At 41.0% G+C, this 19,682-nt stretch overlaps 2 protein-coding genes across 3 annotated transcripts; one reads left to right on the top strand and one right to left on the bottom strand.

Annotated features, from left to right (window-relative positions):
• Nucleotides 1-304: 304 nt before the first annotated feature.
• On the top strand, nt 305-8,077 carry dpep1 (dipeptidase 1). The gene is made up of 10 exons (XM_062549215.1): nt 305-580; nt 913-1,039; nt 3,028-3,160; nt 3,610-3,760; nt 4,555-4,624; nt 5,277-5,453; nt 6,286-6,370; nt 6,457-6,532; nt 6,950-7,085; nt 7,531-8,077. The coding sequence occupies exons 1-10, from the start codon at nt 450-452 to the stop codon at nt 7,717-7,719; spliced, it is 1,275 nt and encodes a 424-aa protein (XP_062405199.1). The 5' UTR covers nt 305-449; the 3' UTR covers nt 7,720-8,077.
• A 2,473-nt stretch (nt 8,078-10,550) lies between these two features.
• On the bottom strand, nt 10,551-19,488 carry LOC134096154 (myeloid-associated differentiation marker homolog). Of its 2 annotated transcripts, none has more exons than XM_062549908.1 (2): nt 19,430-19,488; nt 10,551-12,309 (listed from the first exon to the last, which is right to left on the bottom strand). In XM_062549908.1, the coding sequence occupies exon 2, from the start codon at nt 12,153-12,155 to the stop codon at nt 11,253-11,255; it is 903 nt and encodes a 300-aa protein (XP_062405892.1). In that variant the 5' UTR covers nt 12,156-12,309; nt 19,430-19,488; the 3' UTR covers nt 10,551-11,252. The 2 variants fall into 2 exon arrangements, with proteins under 2 accessions (XP_062405892.1, XP_062405891.1); XM_062549907.1 differs by lacking the exon at nt 10,551-12,309 and adding an exon at nt 13,348-16,070 and having other exon boundaries at nt 19,430-19,484.
• Nucleotides 19,489-19,682: the final 194 nt, after the last annotated feature.

Below are 19,682 nucleotides of genomic sequence, written 5' to 3'. Positions count from 1 at the left end.
CACATCTCTGCTTTTTGCGCTTCTGGATTGACACAAACTGCATTTTGTTGTCTTTGTACTTGTACTAATAATCTCATCTCACCCAGGGCTGGCTTCCTCCACCTGACATTCATTAACCAGCGTGCCGTTTTACACAAAAATAAAGCTTTGGAGTTATCTTTTATTGAGCTTAAACATTTGGAACAGCAGATTTCGACAATATAATTCAGCTGTATTGCTCTAAAGATTCCACAACACTGGATTATACATTAACCCTAGCACAGCCTATGATTTTTGTGGCTGATGGTCTTTGGGCATTCACTCTTGAGACAAACAGACGCAGAGGTGACCAGCCAAGATCAGATTGGAATCTATAGACTAAAAAGAAGAGAATTAATATCTGTGTAAGTCCGTATAGGCCTGTGTACCTGAAGTGATTCTAAGGACACAGTATAGCTAGTGTTTGAAGTATGCTGGCCAGAGGACTAAGCTGTGTGTTTGTCGTGGCTCTTGGGTTGGCCCTTGGGCTCAGCGTCGCTGGGGCTGAGACCCTCAGGGAGCGCGCTCTTCGACTGATGGCCGAGACTCCACTCATAGACGGGTAGGAAAGGATTGAAACTGACACAAGTAACCTTGATGCGTTATTTCATTTCATTTACAAACCAGCAGACTTAGATAGACAGATATTCTCTGGTGGTCCTGAATTTGGTGTTATATTAGATCAAATAGGAAGAAACACATGGAGGAAAGTATCCAATTGATAGACTGCAAAAGCATACAGTGCGTGAACAACATAGATGAGCTATTGAAACCCTGACAATAGCAGTCTGATTTTACAGACTACCTGTGCAACCTGTCAATGGCTAAACCATGTTTATGTTGCTTCTGCTGTGGCAAGTCAGTTGCATGAACTTTGACTTCTTGTTGCTACAGTCACAATGACCTTCCCTGGCAGATGAGGAAACGATTCAACAACCAGCTGAACAAAGTAGACCTGAAGACCCTGGAGGGCACACACACCAACATCAACAAAATCAAGGAAGGACGACTGGCTGCACAGGTGCTCAAAGACACACACACACACACACACACACACACACACACACACACACACACACACACACACACACACACACACACACACACACACACACACACACACACACACACACACAAACTCTTCTGAATGAAAAAAACACATACTAAATTCACTGTTTTGCTAATTGCTTGTTGTATCCTCACAGGGGTGCTGCTAGAAAATGTGGTTTATCTATAGTCATGCTGTAGAATTCACTTGAATGGGCCTTCCCAACGTTCAGAGGTCTGATCATTTTGTATAGCAGACAGCAGTCAAGGAAAATGGATTTTGTGCCTCTGATTTATGTCTTTCATATCATTCTATGAGTAGGCTAGTTGGCTCAGTAGATTGTCTGAGACAGCTGTATTTGCAGATAAATCTCATTTGTTGCTTGGATTTTGTGAAATTTTGCTAAAAAATAAACACTGTAGGGCAGGCCTACATAATAGAAGTTGTTACTGTGATCCCAAAAACACATCTTAAATTGTGTGCAAGCAATTTTGTTTTGCAAGTTATCTCCTCCACTATCTCCTCCAACCTTTACAGTTATGTAAGTTGAGTGCTATTTGTGTGGCAAACTTTTTGTTTTCTCAGCAGAAGCCACTAAATGGTAACAAATTATTTTTCAGAAGACCCATTGTGTGAAGTTTCTCGACTCGTTTTGGCCATGTAATAAGCGGGAAAATGTATTGTCCGTTGGTCATTATCGGAAAATAAGTCCCCTCAGGACGAAGTAAGACCCCTTGACTTTCGCGTCGGGGTCCTACCGTGTCGGGACTTACAGTATTCTCCAATAATGACTAATGAAGGGATACATTATCCCTTAATTACAATACTGGCTGTAAAAGCCTATACTGAAATTCAACAATTTTAACCCAATTTTAAGCAAGTCTATTGGGAGTTTGATCTCTTCACATAAACAAAATCAATAGAGTAGCTCCTGAGCAACTATAGGCTAGCAGTTTTGAATAATGTAAAGGTGACGCCTGTTGAACTCACCTCAGCAGACATTTACTGAGGGCAGAAAAATTAAAGTACACACAAAGCTGAAACCCTTGACAGTAGCGGACATGAAACTACCTGTCAGACCTACGTGACAACATGCACAGACTATATAAACCATTATTGAACCACAGCCCTCCTATTTGTGCATGTGTGTGTGTGAGAGAGCGAGACAGAATATTGTGTCACTATTCCTCTAATTCCTCTAACTTACAGCTACGTGACTACATGCAGAGACTATGTGACCGCATGCACAACATTCAAATGAAAGTAGACTACCGCAGACATAGAACCACAGCCTTCCTATGTATTTGTGTGGAATAGGCTGGACTAGTCCACTGACATCTTCCACTCTGTAAACAAATCTGTAGCCTACAAAGTGCAGTATATAACACATTTACATTTATTCAAATATTTACATTTAATTTAGCCAAAGCGACTTCTCATCAGAGCGACTCAGTACTGTGGTCGACGAGTGCAAATTACCTGCGATTTATGACAACACATGGTAGCTGACAAAACACTTGCAAATAGACAAAACACAAGCAGCTCAAGAAAACATATTCATCAATTTGTCAACAACAAAAAGTGCATAGCCTACCTATCGTCCTGCAGGCGGACTATACAAATTTTGCCTTAGACAGTCTTCACTATTTTTTGTACACAAAATTCAGTCAGCCAGTCAATCAATCTAGTTATTCAGCAAATACACTTTATTCCAGTCTTTTCAAGGGTCCTCTCCCTCCTTGGGACCCTAAAACCAGCCGAAGCCCTGGGCCCTGGAGAACAAAGATAAAATAAAGAGATGAAATGGAATAAAGCAGATCTTCCTGTTCACCTATAAGCTACATTAAACACACTCATCACCACACACACAAATGAAGTGTAGAGTGCATACTGTTATACTCTCTTATATCTCAAATTTCATATCTGTGTCGGTATGTTACATTCCATAATCTCTCTTTCAGTTCTGGGCTGCCTATGTACCCTGTGAGACACAATACAAAGATGCTGTTCGACAAACACTGGAACAAATTGATATCGTCCACAGAATGTGCAGCAAATACCCCGACGACTTCATGTTTGCCACTAGTAGTAAAGGTGAGTGATAGAGCTGATATACATTTCTATAAGATCATATTATTGCTTATACGATTATTGCTATGCATACCTCGAGGCCTGAACTTTTCAGTGTGAATATGAAAGCTCCATGGATATACTTCACCTTGACTTCAAGGCAAGACCACCTTTACCTTTGTCTCACCAACCAGTCAACTTACTCTGTCAATGTTACGTAAAAGCTGCAATGATTCCAGTTCAGCTCCAAAAGTGATTCATATTTTTTGAGAAGAGCGAATGTGAATATAAGGTTATATAAGTCATGCACACAATGATGCTGCTTTTCGATGCCATTCTGGATTTCTAGACACAGCTTTTACAGAAACAGAATAACTTCTTCACCAAAGGATAACAAGTAAAACTTGTGATTCTTTTTGTGCTTAGTCTTAGACAAATGTCACATATTAACGCAATGCTCCACCACTCCACAGACATCATGACAGCCTTCAATCAGAGTAAGACAGCCAGTCTGATTGGCATTGAAGGAGGGCACTCGATCGACAGCAGCCTGGGAACTCTCCGCACCATGTATCAGCTGGGGGCCCGCTACCTCACCCTCACCCACAGCTGCAACACGCCCTGGTGGGTGCCACCCGCTCCCACCTCTCCACTTCTATGTCACTGATCAGGGCCGGGTTTCCCAGATTTGTTAACGAATCTGGGAATCTGGGAATCTGGGAATCTGGGTCTCCAGAGTCCCCGGAGGTTTCCCAAGCTACTTTTGCATTCGCTCACAACGTGTTGACATTCTCCTGCAATAGTTTTGCATTCCCTTATTATACTTTTGACTTCGCAAGGAAACACAAAACTATTACGAAGGAATGTAAATGTGTGGGATTACTTCCCACTATGATACTTTGGGGGCTCTGCACACGTCTAACACCACAGGGTGGTCCGTTTTGTAGGACGAAATTAAGTGAAAAGCAAACAGGAATTTTGTACATGGCTCACATTTCCATAACAATATTGCATACATTCACACAGATTAATTTATTTATATGAATGCATTCAAAAGGTATTGTTGAGAAGGTAGTTACAGTGTGTAGGTAAAACAAATATATATGAGGAAGTTGGAGCGTGGATCGCAATTATCAAAATACCATTTACTGGGAAGAGAGTTCAATTACAAGGAATGTACAAATACTCTCCCAACCCCTCAGGGACTTGACACAATAGATTAAGTATCTCCTAAAACTGAACTGAAACTAAATTTTTCCACCGTGGGCAAGCCAGGGAGATTCCAAGCGTCAGTGATAAGCATGAAGAGATAGGCAGGGTCGCAGAGTAGATCATACACATAACACTCCTAAAAGTACCTTCGATGCTATACGCGATGCCATTCGTTCATTCATTTATTTATCTTCCTTTTTGCACAGGGCTGACAACTGGCTGGTGGACACCGGAGATGACCCTGTGGAGCACAATGGCCTGTCTCCATTCGGCAAGGTGAGCTCTCCACCGTGCAGCAGAGCAGAGATGAAACTTTATGACACCCACTCTGAGGGAACCAGCTGGTCATGATCATTCTTGATCAGCTGCCAAGTCTGTCAGAGAGAAGAGACATGATGCAACACAACCCAAAGAGACAGAGTGTCTGGTTTCACATGCAGAACCAAGCCCTGCAAAAGTGACAATAGAAGGTCAAGGAAGGAGAACAGAGATTGTGTCACTGTCTTTTCCTGTGAATGGTTGTGGTAGTTGGACTTCCTCTTTTTTTTGAGGACTTCATTATTGTTCTAGACAACAACACAATACAACAATAATAACAACAACATATAATAATAATAATGATAAATAGTTGATATTCTTTCCAACAAGAGACAATGTGTTCATGTTAGCTCTGACCCAACATAGACTTTAATAACTGGGTTTAGGTAGGTAGTTAGCTTCAATCTCCTTATATGGGTAAAGATGGCAGCTTTGGTTCCATTTTGTAGGCGAACTATTGTCTATTGGAAATGGGCTTCAATGGCCTCTTGGCCAGACGGTCCTACAGAGCAAATTCCACATTTTATGAAAGTTTATATAGGTATTCTGAGGCTAAATTGAATTTACACTAACTAAAAATCTTTGCTTGTGTCTCCTTTCCCTCAACAAGTTACTGATTAAGGAGATGAACCGTATTGGGATGCTGATAGACTTGGCTCATGTCTCAGAAGCGGTCATGAATCAAGTCCTGGACATCTCCACGGCCCCTGTTATCTTCAGCCACTCTTCTGCTTACGCAGTGTGCCCACATAAGAGGAATGTTCCGGACAGCGTGCTCAAGAGGGTGGTAAGTGAAGGAGCTGATGAACTTCTCTGTGATCAACAGGTGTGTCGACACTGCAGTCAGGCAGCAGCTGTCTGAGAAAGGCACTGAGTAAGACACAACGGACTACAGAACATTTATTTTGAAAACAGTTACATTTAAAGCTGCTGTTGGCAAGTCTGACAGATTGAGGGGATTTAACCAACATTTTGAATGTATACAACTCTCTTGCCCCTTCCCCACGACCACCGAGCACCCTCCCATCGGACTTGTTGCTTGTTGTGCACGAACTGTGATTCAGTCAGAATCACAGTCAGATCTGCCAACGATCATACAGCCCTGCGCTTATTGGACCAGAAGAATCGCGAGCGGTGGATTTTTGCAAAACAAATAGCTATAGGTGGAGGTAGAATCATGTTTTCCTCCCTAAAACCAGCTGATTTATGTTGTTCTGTCAGCGAATATGATCAAAAACGTCTTGCTAACAGCGGCTTTAATGGAATGATCAGTCAAAAGTAATTTTATATTTTAAAAAAGTGAGTCCAGAGATGAGGTCACTCATAACTCAAGTATTTCAAGGAGAGATAACCTTGACACAATGGAAGTGAGGGGGGGAAAAAGGCCTGTTGACGCACCTAACAAGATATGAACAAAGCACAGCTGAAGGTGAGAGTGAAGCGCTAACGTCATACTGACAGTCACAACAACAAGGAGATGGGAGAGAAAATGAAAGCCGCTTAGTTTAAAATCAGCATAACAGAATTTGTGTTTTGATATTTCAGCATTCCAACATTCATCAAATTCATTAGACATTTAATGGCGTAAAGACTGATGTAACTGTAATAATCTTTTCCAGGCAGAAAAACAGGGGATTGTAATGGTGAACTTCTACAATGATTACGTTACCTGCAGTCCAACAGCTAACATAAGCGATGTTGCAAGTGAGTGCCCACCATGAACTTAAACTCACACATGAAGTAAAAGATGTAAGCAAGTGGCTTATGCTCTTTTCTTTCTCAATACTCAGACCATTTCGACCACATAAAAAATGTGGCTGGCAGCTCTATCATTGGTTTTGGAGGGGACTATGACGGTGTTGGAAGGTAAGTGTTTTTGCTTGTGGCAAAAGAGCCGACTGTCCTATCTCTGCAAGTCAAGACCAAGAATTGTTTACTGTGTATTCACTGCAGTTCAAAACAACATTGAATGTTCCGTATATGTAAACTTGGACAGGCATTAAATATACTCTATAGCAAAGTGTTTTTTAAAGGATAACAGCTTAAAAGTGATGATGGAGTTTACAGTCCACACACTTACACTCTTACTTGTCACTGTCCTTTGGGGCTAGCTTGTAAATTGACTCAGACTAGAGCTTGGGCACAAACACACACACACAGGCGCACACACACGCACACACACACACACACACACACACACACACACACACACACACTGACAGAAAGACAAACAGACGATCACACTCGCACACACTTTCACTGAAATGGCTGTCACTGTGACAGGGTTCCTGAGGGACTGGAGGACGTGTCTAAGTACCCCGCCATAGTGGAGGAGCTGCTGAGAAGAGGCTGGACAGACAGCGATGTGAAAGCTGCACTTGGAGAAAACCTGCTAAGAGTATTTAAGAAGGTGGAGGAGGTAGGACACCACTTGACTCCCTCCCTCTCTCCTCACCTCATTCCGACTCTTTTCACATACACACAAACACACACACACGCACGCACGCACGCACGCACGAACGCACGCACGCACGCACGCACGATCTTATCTTATCTTAACTTATCTTATGAACACACACACACACACACACTTCTCTTCATACATAGTGTTTTACTGTAATAGTAATAGCTCTTGTGTAATCTGTAGTTACAACCAGTCTGTTGCCATAAACGTTGATACATCATGAGCCCCCTATGGCATCAAATAAAGTGGACATACTTCAGCTTAGCTTCTGACAACACACTCTTTACAACCACCATCACTAGTGTTAAATCAGATTACTGGGTGTCAAGTTATACAGTCTTTTATGTTCTGATCAGGTAAGTGCTCAAGCTTGAACTACTATTTCTCCTGTCCTCTACAGGTGCGTGACAGTTCAAGCTCCCCGCCAGACGACACTCCCATCTCACTAGATGAGGTGAAGAACCCTTGCAGAACAGACTACGGTTACCCCACCCCCCCAGGCAATGCAGGCCCTCGACTTGCCCACACTCCCCCAGCCTTGATTCTCTCTCTGATGCTGCTCATTGCTTTGTTGGCCAAGTCATTCTGAGCCACTCACCCCAACCCCCACCCCCTAGTGGATAGTCTTGGGAGTGGCAACTTTGTATTTCACCATCCGGCTCTTAGATGACACTGGCTTTCGGACTGTGTTCACAGGTCTTTTGCTGATCTCCCAATGATCTGCTTATTTAAGCAGGAGGGACTGTTTTGCTGCCTGACTTAAAACTCATCTCCGTTTAATTATGGCAATTTGTATGTTTTTATCCCATTGCCACATTTTGTCAATTATAATATACTGTACTTTTACATGTTTCAAATTTCAGCCAGTAGCACAAAAAATAAATCATGCAATGCTTTCTACAGCTGCTGGTCTGAATTCAGTTCAGTTGTAGCAGCAATACAAAAGATTGTCCATAGAGCCACATTTCTTTGACAAAGCCTTTGCAACTACAGTACAGTGCAAGGCTACTTTATTTTAATAATAAATGTTTACAATAGCAGCATGCAGCATATGTCATTACACATTTCCCGATAGAGTCCTACCTAGTGCCTGGAGTTTACAGGGCCCACAGCTTTTCAGTATTGCAATTACAATTAAAGTTTGTTCAATTTGAGCAAGGCGCCTAACAAAAATGATTTTCTCTATTTCTGTTGTAAGCCATAAACAGAGCAATGTTTATAACAAATTGCAAGATGAATTACCTGGAACCTGAAATCTATCTTCAGTTGGTGAGGATAGAGAAAGCACACACACACACACACACACACACACACACACACACACACACACACACACACACACACACACACACACACACACACACACATACAAAGACAGAATCTATATATTGATTGAATGTTTTGCCCAAGCAAAATATTTTTTGTCTGGGTTAATAGATAAATTAATAGCTAGGTAAATAGATGCTGTTGCTTGTGGCATTCAGTGTACCTACAATCAGGTTCAGATAAGGTGACTGCAGTCACGTGTAACTCATTCTGCCTTTCTCTCAACTGCATGGCCACAGGTATACAGGAAAGCCTTTGGCTGTGGTTCACTCAAGGATGATTTGCACAAGGTCTCTCACAACAAGACATTTACACTGTCAATAGGAATGGATGATCACATGATCTATTGCGGCTATGGCTTCTTAAAAGACCCTTCAATTACTGAAGATGACATTTCAGATGCCAGCATTAACAATGTCAGACATTATTAGAGTGCATGAAAATGCACTCTACTGTTATGCTGTTTATTCTTATTATCGATATTATTATTATTCTTCTTCAGACTCTTTTTGTGCGTTCAATTCAGCTTCAACCGTTCGACGTAGAAACTTCATTCAAACTGCGCTGCGTAGGTCTTACTTAGGTGACTTCAGCTATGTAATTTTCATCTTCGAAAACTTTATCGTTTATTTTATATGAATTTTTTAAAACATTTTTTCTCCCATAGACTTAACATTGGATTATGACATCACAATGAAGTCGTTAAGCAATTAGAATCTTAAGCCAGGTGTTCAAAGCCACCTGGCAGCAACTCTCTGTCTTAGGCTTTCTGGCTCTCTTAAGCTCTCTCAACTGTTTCCTCTACCCACAACTGTTTCAAAATAAAAGTCCTCATCATTTTTGCATTTTCATGCACTCGTAATTTCCTTGGAATTACATGTCTAGTTACTCTTACTACTACAACATTTCATTTCACCTTATTGTGCAGTCAATTAAAAAATCTACACACCCAATTTGATTTAGCATTTCAAATACATACTGTACATGAAATTAATTTCACTGGATCAAGTTACATGATACTTGTATTTCCCAGTGCTATATAGATTACACAACCTTCCACTTCATCTCATTTTTGATGTCATGCCCTACAGGAGGTTTTTGCAATTATAGAAATGAACATTCACAGGTGTTGCAGAACAGGATCTTTTGGTGAATTTGATTTCTCAATTTGCCTACAGTATATGGCAGGTTTGGCTTGGGTTGATGGGGCTTAAAGATGTCAAACAGATTTCACATCAGGCCTACTATCAGCAAAGCAAACAACATTCATGCAACGCTCAGCGATAACCTTCACAGAGCTCGTGCCATGGTGTGAGAGGAGAGGAGAGCTTATTGTACTACACTGTGTTGACACTGCTCAAGAGCAGCCATGGGATTTTGAAAACACGGTCTATGTTTGCTCTAGACGATGGTCATCGTGGTTTCTCGGCACTGGGAACAATGTGACTGGAAGAGATATCAGGTCACCAATTGCAGTGGGCAAAGCTGAAAACATCCTGTCACATCAATGGGCTTATCAAATGTGTAGAGGAGCACGGACGGCTCTCATCAGTCAATTGACTGCAGTTGAGCAAGAGCCGATATCTCAATGTGTGATCATGGTGCTCCAAAATAATATGATAACAGCAGCAGCAATACGGTCCTGTAACTGTTGTGGTGTGGTGGCGCCACCCTGTGGTTTAAAACAGAAGTGAAATGATGCCAGTTGGTCACAGTATTGTGATTAGCCTATAGGCCACTTCACTTCACATCACTGCCATTGAAATCTGGCTACAGGTTGGCCTAATTAATCTATGGCTGGAGTGTTTTCATTCAGAAATACAAACCTCCTCAAACAGCAGGTCTGAAGGCCATCATGAGGGTAGCATATGATGAGAAACAAACAAGCAAAATAATATTTGTTTGGAGACGTACATAAGTGAATAGCACCATCCACTGGCAGTTCATAAAATTGACTCATAATGACACAAGTATCATCAAAAGGATGGGCTAAGTAGTCTATTCCCGAATAAGACCTATATAGTCGTGGGACTGATAAGAGAAAGTTCCACTCTTTCTCCAATATACAGAATATAAACCAACCTAACAGAAATATTTTGTTTAGGCTGTTCTTAAGGTAGGTTACTATTTAATTATTGCTAACACTGGATATTCTCAAAGGCTTTTCTTTGCTGCAGTGATCAAGGCCACACCATAGTTGGTATTAGCTGCAAAAAGATGTTCCACAAGGGATTTCTTTTTAATAATAATTATTTTCATCAATGAGTATTTGGTTTGAGGAGACAGACGCCTCTGAGGAGTGATCAGATGAAAATCTGCACATCATCAAAAAAGTCTGAGATCCATTAAAACCATTAGAAGTAATTTCAAGCAAGTCGGCTTGCTAGTATTGTGCTTAATCATTGGTCAGTGATGTAAAATATTCCGTTCTTCATCATGTATTACTAAGACACTATTACATTACATTACATTACATTTGGCTGACGCTTTTTAACCAAAGCGACTTACGACATGGTAAAAACATTTAAGCTTTTAAGAGCACCTCTAACTTGAGACCTTGAAAAAGGCCAACTGGCCGAAATGTTGGTGTCAATAAATATGAGATTGAGACTGAGTGTGCGGCAACATAATCTTTTTCTAAGAGCACTTCTAACAACAAATTAAAAACCACAATAAGTGCATCAATGAGTAATAAGTGCATCAATGAGTGGAATTGTCTGTAGTAGTGCTATGAGAATTACATCAGCCTATTCTCAAAATACTATGCAAATGTAGTGATACGACATGCACATAGTTTCATAATCGGCTATATGAGTTTTGGTCATCCTCCTTAAACTGTATGACAGAGTATATCAGATCTGCCAGATAAAGTATGAAGTTCACACCGGTGAGCACAGTCACAACGATCAGCTTGTCAAATGGGCAAAGGTCTGGGTTGCTGCTGCTGCTGCATTCACTGGGCCTTTTGGAGCTTCCCCCATGCAGCATGTCAAACTTATAGATGGGCCAGATGATGGTGGCTGTCAGATACATAATTACGGCCAACAAGGTGTTGAAGGATGGGAAGCATGAGATGGGGAAGGTAAAACAGTCAGAGCAATTCCCAACAGACAGGATGATGACCATGCTGGACATGATGAAGCAGATGCAATACACAGCCATGCACCACTTGATGGCTATGTGACTCTCATAGGCATTGGGGTCGTTGATGAACACAAAGATGATGCCACCCACGAAAGTCTCACAGACCTTCAGCAGACCAGGCATTGTGACCATGTAACCAGCCTGCCTGTCCGTATTGGTGTCTGACTGTTCCTTGATGGTGCTCACCTCCATTATGTAGCCGATGGTGGCAAAGCAGGAGAAGACCAGTGAGACAACACGGTAGATGTAGCACACACCATGCCTTGAGAAGCCTTTCACAAAGTACAGGGCAAAGTCGATGGATGCGGTGAGGCAGAGGAGGGAGGCAAAGCAGGCAAAGGTGATGGGGAAGTTCTTCCAAGAGACAGGTATGCATGACTGCAGCTTGCATAGCTCCACCAGAAGCACCAGCAGTGTGCCAATGAAGCTAAATCCCCAGCTGAAAAGGCACCACTCTTCCACCGATTGGTCCTTCGCCGGTGCGCCATGAAGTGCCACGCTAAAGGCCACGCAGGCCAAAAACATAGCCAGCACGCGCGAGCATAGAACATTCATTGCAGTGGAGGCAGAGGCACGTTGTTGTTAAGTGTTTGTAGCAGCTTGTTGTAGGGAGAGGCAGAGGTGGCATTAGCAGCAGGTGACGCAACCGGTTTATTGGTACACAGCAGAGGGAAGGTCCTGTATAGTCCTCTGCTTCATCCAGAACTTTCTAGAGAGACAGGGCAGGGAGGAAATTATATAGTTATAGATAAAGGTGTGTAAAGACATGTAATACAAACACAGAATGAACAAGAGAAGTCAAGAGACTGCTTGTCATTGTAGCGTCATAGTTACACCATTACAAAAGGGTTTCTTCCCATATATTTTATTAAATCACTGTGTTTCCACTGGACTCAACCTCAAAGTGTTTTAAGTATCATTGTAGGCTATACGAAACCAGCTGTTTCAGTCTAAATGGTGAACTGACCATGACAATTTTGCTAGGTTTCACACTACTTTCTTTTCTTTACGTTTTGGTGTGTATTACTATTTCTGTGAGGTATTCCTGATTGAAGAACAAAAATCCACACACCAGAGAGCTCTCAATACAATTATTTTTTATTTAGTAAGGGCCATAAGGCCTGAAACGTAACTAAATAAAAAGGTGTGCAGATTGTCACTTGTTCTTAGATATTTTTTGGATCTCGCACCCAAAAAAACATCCGGATGTGCGTGATTAAATTTTGTTTGTTGCAAGGTATCCCTGATTGGCCTTTTTTTTGGAGGCTTTATACAATTTGTGAACCTGAAGCGTACTGTATGTTGAGTTGCCTGACACCCACTTCAAGATGTATGGTCTGGGAACTCACCATAGCAGGGCTCAATCGGAGGGGTGGGATAAACTATTGTCATTCAAATTCCCTCTCCACACAATAGGATAGCGCTAAACGAATCATCTTCTTATTTTCAAGCAACGGGATGCTTAACGGTCGCAAATTCTGGTCGCAGTCAGTCATCTTTATGTTAAGTCTGTCTACCGACTCTAGCTCCCAAGTCAACGGAGAGTTGCTAGACTACCCCAGCAGGAAATTAGATTTGCTGCCGCTAGGGGCGTCTAGATTTTTAGGCTATATGTTGAGTGTCCTGCCATATTAGTCTCATCATTGCCTTCTCTCTAAATGCTTTATCCATTTTAATAGTATTCATTCATTGAACTCATAAAGAAAGAGAATTAATAAACTTTGAATGTCTTTATTAGTCTCGTTCTAGAGACTGTTTTTCCAGACTGCTTGACACTTTGAACAAATACAACATTTCTATTGTATGACTTTAACTTGTTTCCTGTGTGTCTACTCTTTATAAAAGGTTATCAATTAATTTGATCCAGCTTGCAGGGGGAAACTTTCACAAATGTAGGTTACACCAAGGAAGAAGAGCCCCACCCACAGTAAATCAGTAACTATTGTACAACACGATATCGACACAATATCTAAATTTCATCAAGTCAGTTGATGTTGCTAGATGGATGAGGCTTTGAGGATGAAAACAAATATCACTGTCAGTACCACCCAGATGTTATGACTTCATTAATTTAACAGTGTACCTTTGGTCTTTTTTTAATTGAGATAAAGATGGAGGTTGTGGAGAGAATGCTGTACAGAGATTAGGCTTTGATCACAGGGCACACAATTAATGTATATCACACTGTTAAATTATCGGAAATCGTAGTCACTTTTAAACATGATGCTAGCAGGCGAGATGCTACTGGTCTAATCCGTTTCAATGATCTATGCTAGGCTGAAGCTAAAAGTTGTATGGCCAGACTCACAGAATGGCTGGATGAACGGAAAAAAGGTAAATATCATTTGTTTTTTGGGGAGGTGGAAAATGAGCTTATTTCCAAAAATGGCAGAATATCCCTTTAAGTGAAATCAAACTGCCATCAACACAAGAGGGTACATTTAAACAAATATCAGGAAAAATGACACTGATAAGTGTCAGAATTGGCTATATGGATTTTCGTCAACCTCCTCTAACTGTATGACAGAGTATATCAGATCTGCCAGGTAAAGTATGAAGTTCACACTGGTGAGCACAGCCACAACGATCAGCTTGTCAAATGGGCAAAGGTCTGGGTTGCTGCTGCTGCTGCATTCACTGGGCCTTGAGGGGCTTCCCCCATGCAGCGTGTCAAACTTATAGATGGGCCAGATGATGGTGGCTGTCAGATACATAATTACGGCCAACAAGGTGTTGAAGGATGGGAAGCATGAGATGGGGAAGGTAAAACAGTCAGAGCAATTCCCAACGGACAGGATGATGACCATGCTGGACATGATGAAGCAGACGCAATAGACAGCCATGCACCACTTGATGGCTGCATGACTCTCATAGGCATTGGGGTCATTAATGAACACAAAGATGATGCCAGCCACAAATGTTTCATACACCTTCAGCAGACCAGGCTCTGTGGTCATATAAGCAGTCGGCCTGTCCCTGTTGGTGTCTGACCGTGCTTTGCTGATGTTCACCTCCATCAGATAGGCAATGGTGGCAAAGCAGGAGAAGACCAGTGAGACAACACGGTAGTTGTAGGACACACCGTGCATGAAGAAGCCTTTTACAAAATGCAGTGCAAATGTGATGGATGCGGTGAGGCAGAAGAGGGAGGCAAAGCAGGCAAAGGTGATGGAGAAGTTCTCCCAAAAGACAGGTACGCATGATGGCAACTTGCATAGATCCATCAGTAGCACCAGCAGTGTGCCAATGAAGCAAAATTCCCAGCTGAAAAGACACCACGTGCCCACTGACTGGTCCTCCACCATCCCACCATCAAGTGCCACACTAAAGGCCACACAGGCCAACAACATCGCCAGCACACGTGGCCAGAGAACATTCATTGCAGTGAAGGCAGAAGCACGTTGTTGTTGTTGTACATTTGTAGCCGTAGAAGCAGAGGCACCTTGTTGTCGAACATTTGTAGCTGTGAAAGCAGAGGCACGTTGTTGTCCAACATTTGTAGCTGTGGAAGTAGAGGTGCGTTGTTGTCCAACATTTGTAGCCCTGGAAGCAGAGGCACGTTGTTGTCCAACATTTGTAGCAGTGGAAGCAGCAGCACGTTGTTGTCGAACATTTGTAGCAGTGGAAGCAGCAGCACGTTGTTGTCGAACATTTGTAGCAGTGGAAGCAGAGGCACGTTGTTGTCCAACATTTGTAGTCCTGGAAGCAGCAGCATGTTGTTGTCGAACATTTGTAGCAGTGGAAGCAGAGGCACGTTGTTGTCCGACATTTGTAGCCCTGGAAGCAGAGGTGCGTTGTTGTCGAACATTTGTAGGTGTGGAAGCAACGGCACGTTCTTGTCGCACATTTGTAGCAGTGAAGACAGAGGCACGTTGTTGTTGAACATTTGTAGCAGTGAAGGTAGAGGCATGTTGTTGTTGAACATTTGTTGCCGTGGAAGCAGATGCGCCTTGATGTCGAACATTTGTAGCCCTGGAAGCAGTGGCAGGTTGTTGTTGAACATTCATTGTAGTGTAGGCAGAGCCACGGTGTGGTCGATAATTTGAAGCAGCGGAAACAGAGGCAGCAATAGCAGGTGAAGTAGAGCAGTGTGTTCTTCTTAGCCTGTCCACGGTCTCAGCAAGTAGTATGTTTTTTCGTAGAATTGGCATGGGTGTGAAGGATTCTCTACACGTGGGACAGCTGACTGTCTCTGAGCCATCATTTCTGACCCAGCATTCCCAAATGCAGCCCTGACAGTAATTGTGCCCGCAAGGGATCGTTACTGGGTCTTTAAGCAGCTCCAGACATATGGGACATGGGAAATCTTGGCTATTTAGCATTACATGATTTTGCGCCATAGTGATTTGCAGTGAGTAGTTCCTATTATAGTGCCTCTATAGGAAGCAGGATGTTGCACAATCTGATGGCGTGCAACGGCTCACAGCACAAGGAAGGTCCTGAATAGTCTTCTGCTTTATCCAGAACTTTCTAGAGGGACAGAGCATGAGGAAATTGATGAAGACCATGGATGAATTGCATGAATATGAACTTCCCCTAAGGATACATAAGGAGAACTGCCCCTCACACCACCATCACCATCACAGGGGAGGCCCACCTCACCATTTGAAATACGCTGGCATAGACAGTTAAAGTAGTATTAAAGTAGTATTAAAGAGCAATTGCTTTGAATTCCTACATCTACAGTATACTGCAGTAAAGTTATAGTGAACAAGCCACAAGGCTTGGATTTCAAAATAAATTTTTCATGCTTTTGTGGCAGTGTATAAAATGATTCTATGCATTCACATTTGTTGTCTTAATACACATATTTGATTTTAGTGGTGTTACTTTTATTGTCTCTGTCAATCTGTGAAGCGCTTTGGGTTGCATTCAGTGCACGTTAAGTGCGCTATATAAATAAAAATTACTTACTTACTACTTACTTACTTTGACTTGAGTGCTGTTGTGATTTTACTTTGCTTTCACATGTGAGCCTTGACAATCCCTTGACAGGTGTTCCAAATCAATCAACTGACCATAATGAACTGCAGGACTCATGACTATGCTGTGCGGGCGAGCTATTGGTAGGCAAGGTAGGCTTGGCCAACGCTGAAGTTGCTGGACTGCTTGCTTACTGGAGGCATGGGACTGCTGCACTGTAGGGATCTGGTGTTGCTGGTGGTAGTATTGCTGACTGTTGTTTTGCATTGAGCTAACTGTTTTTATGACTGCAATGCAGTCAGTGCTATTTTAATGTGTTTCTTGGTCAATTGACTATTGTTATTTATTAATATTTCATAAATGTATAGCCAACAGACAGTATATCAAAAGACTTGGCCATTGCTTTCATTAATTGGTTCTACTACCTACTGCCTCACTAACATTTAGCTACTTTAAAAACTGGTTTAAACATCGCTGTCTGGTCACGGGCAGTCTTACTCCTTTAACTCAGTGACGCAGTGTATCACATGCCACAAGGCTCGGTTTTTCAAAAATACCTCTTACAATTTAAGGTTTCTCAAAATTAAATCTATTGTCTTCCCTTACCAATTGACCTATAGGCCAGTCAATCTAGCGTTTGACCCATAACTAATTGCAATAGTAATCATTCAAAGTTTTTTGTGATCCCTAGGTATATCTAATTAACATATAAAAAATCTACCCATTTATATTTAGTGGAACATACTTTTTTTCAAGGTCAAAGGTAGCAATTTCCAATGCATTTTTCCATTGGGATTTACTACTGGTGAAATGGGTAAAATTTTAAACTATAGATATCAAATTGAAACTTTCACAGTTGTTTACTCACATTAAAGCAAAGATTTTTTGTATTGCAAGTTTTCTGAAATGTGATGTTTAGATATGCAAATGAGACCAGTTTTACCTAAATATGCAATAATTTGCATATATTTCTAGAAAACTAAATCTGAACAATAGGTACAGTCAGCTTCAAAATAATTGCTGCAATTTGCTTCTATATTGGATACCAAAAGCCTATGCAAAGGGAATATTAGATATTACTTCATATCACCTCAGAAATGAGGAAATCAAGTCAAGTCAAAATCAATGCGTTTCAATGGAAGTACATTATAGAACAAATGATTGTCAATGATATGGTATGATGGAAGTATCTCAGTGCATGCCAACTCACTTGATATGTTTATGTCTAAAGGTCAATATCTTCCTTATGTGACTTGGCATGCATTGAGATACTTTCATCATACCATATCATTGACAATCATTTGTTCTATAATGTACTTCCATTGAAACGCATTGATTTTGACTTGACTTGATTTCCTCATTTCTGAGGTGAAATGAAGTAATATCTAATATTCCCTTTGCATAGGCTTTTGGTATCCAATATAGAAGCAAATTGCAGCAATTATTTTGAAGCTGACTGTACCTATTGTTCAGATTTAGTTTTCTAGAAATATATGCAAATTATTGCATATTTAGGTAAAACTGGTCTCATTTGCATATCTAAACATCACATTTCAGAAAACTTGCAATACAAAAAATATTTGCCTTAATGTGAGTAAACAACTGTGACATTTTCAATTTGATATCTATAGTTTAAAATTTTACCCATTTCACCTGTAGTAAATCCCAATGGCAAAATGCATTGGAAATTGCTACCTTTGACCTTGAATAAAAGCATGTTCCACTAAATATAAATGGGTAGATTTTTAATATGTGATGCAGGAGGGTTTAAGGATCAATAAAAAGTATGAACCATTACTATTGCAATTAGTTACAGGTTTGGCCCTTTTTTGAGCTAGATTGACTGGCCTACTAGTCACATAGTAAGTAACCTAGTCACAACCAGCAATGTGTACTAGTTGGCTATGTACAGTACACTGACAACATAAAGTTAATGAAGCTAACATAGAATGATAGCAAGTAGACATATTTTTCATCAAACATGGGGAAATTGAATTGGGGAAATGGGGAACATGGGGAAATTAGGTTGATTGCGTACGTTACGTAAACAATTCAAGCTGAACCCCATCTGAATTTAATTTAAGCCATGTCACCATACTCAGAGTGCTGCAGAAGTGCTGTTCGTCCTATTAAGAGTTTATGTTCCATCAAAATAATTTTGGAAATGCTAATTAAGGTAAAAATAACTCTTTAGGGCTGCTGTAAAGATAAAGGTGTAGGCCTAGATAAATACAAGAGCAATCAATGTGACTGCAGACTTTGACCCCCAACTTGTCACTAACGTTGTAGTTACACGTTTTCTTACTATTTAAAGAGCTCTTTTCCAAAATGCTATAATTCCATTTCTGAAAACATTAATAAGTTATGTTATTTAATCGTGAATTTCAGGTATAAGTGCAGTTGTTTTGATAAAGTGAAGATAAATCAATTAACAATTATTACAATTACAGTTCCACTGAAATTGCATTAAAATGGTGGATATAGCGTTTGGGAAAAGACTTCTTCATTATATTCTGTTACGGCAAGACAATGTTTCCACTTGTCTACCATTTCCTCTGACATCACTAGTCATAAATACACTTAAAAGATTAGCCTATACTAGTTGTTATCTCATGTAAACCATTTCCTCTCCCTTGACAGACTTTTTTTAATTCTTGAATTTCCCCTTGGGGATCAATAAAGTATCTATCTATGTATCTATCTATGTTTTAAACACAATCACTGAATGTGTCTCACATCTCAGAGGTTGTAAACACAGGACACGTTCAATCTCAAAATGTGTTAAGCCATGAAAGTAGTAACACAAGTAGTTCAGAATAAATGGTGAACTCAAAATGAATCCAATCAAGTATTTACAACAATGGAAAGATAATAATGAAAAGACATGGGAAAAAATAGGTGTTTACCTTTCTTAAAACCACCACTTGAGTTGAGACACATGTCTGGCTCTAACACAGGCGTATCCTATGAGAAAAGTGAAACTGAAAGGAATATGGTAGGTCTAGTTACACCTCGGCCTGTGTTACATTGGCCACTGTTCTCTCCACCCATTTAGGCTCAGGCTGTAATGGATTATTTTTGCAAACTGCATATGTGGTTATGAGGAAGATGCAGAGAACCATTAATGTAATACAGCTTGGTAGAGGAGACTTTCACCTG

Source organism: Sardina pilchardus, chromosome 11 (genome assembly GCF_963854185.1).
Source record: "Sardina pilchardus chromosome 11, fSarPil1.1, whole genome shotgun sequence".
In the NCBI taxonomy this organism is placed as follows: domain Eukaryota; kingdom Metazoa; phylum Chordata; class Actinopteri; order Clupeiformes; family Clupeidae; genus Sardina; species Sardina pilchardus.
The sequence above is the reverse complement of the archived record's forward strand: the minus strand, read 5'-3'. Positions and strand labels throughout refer to the sequence as shown.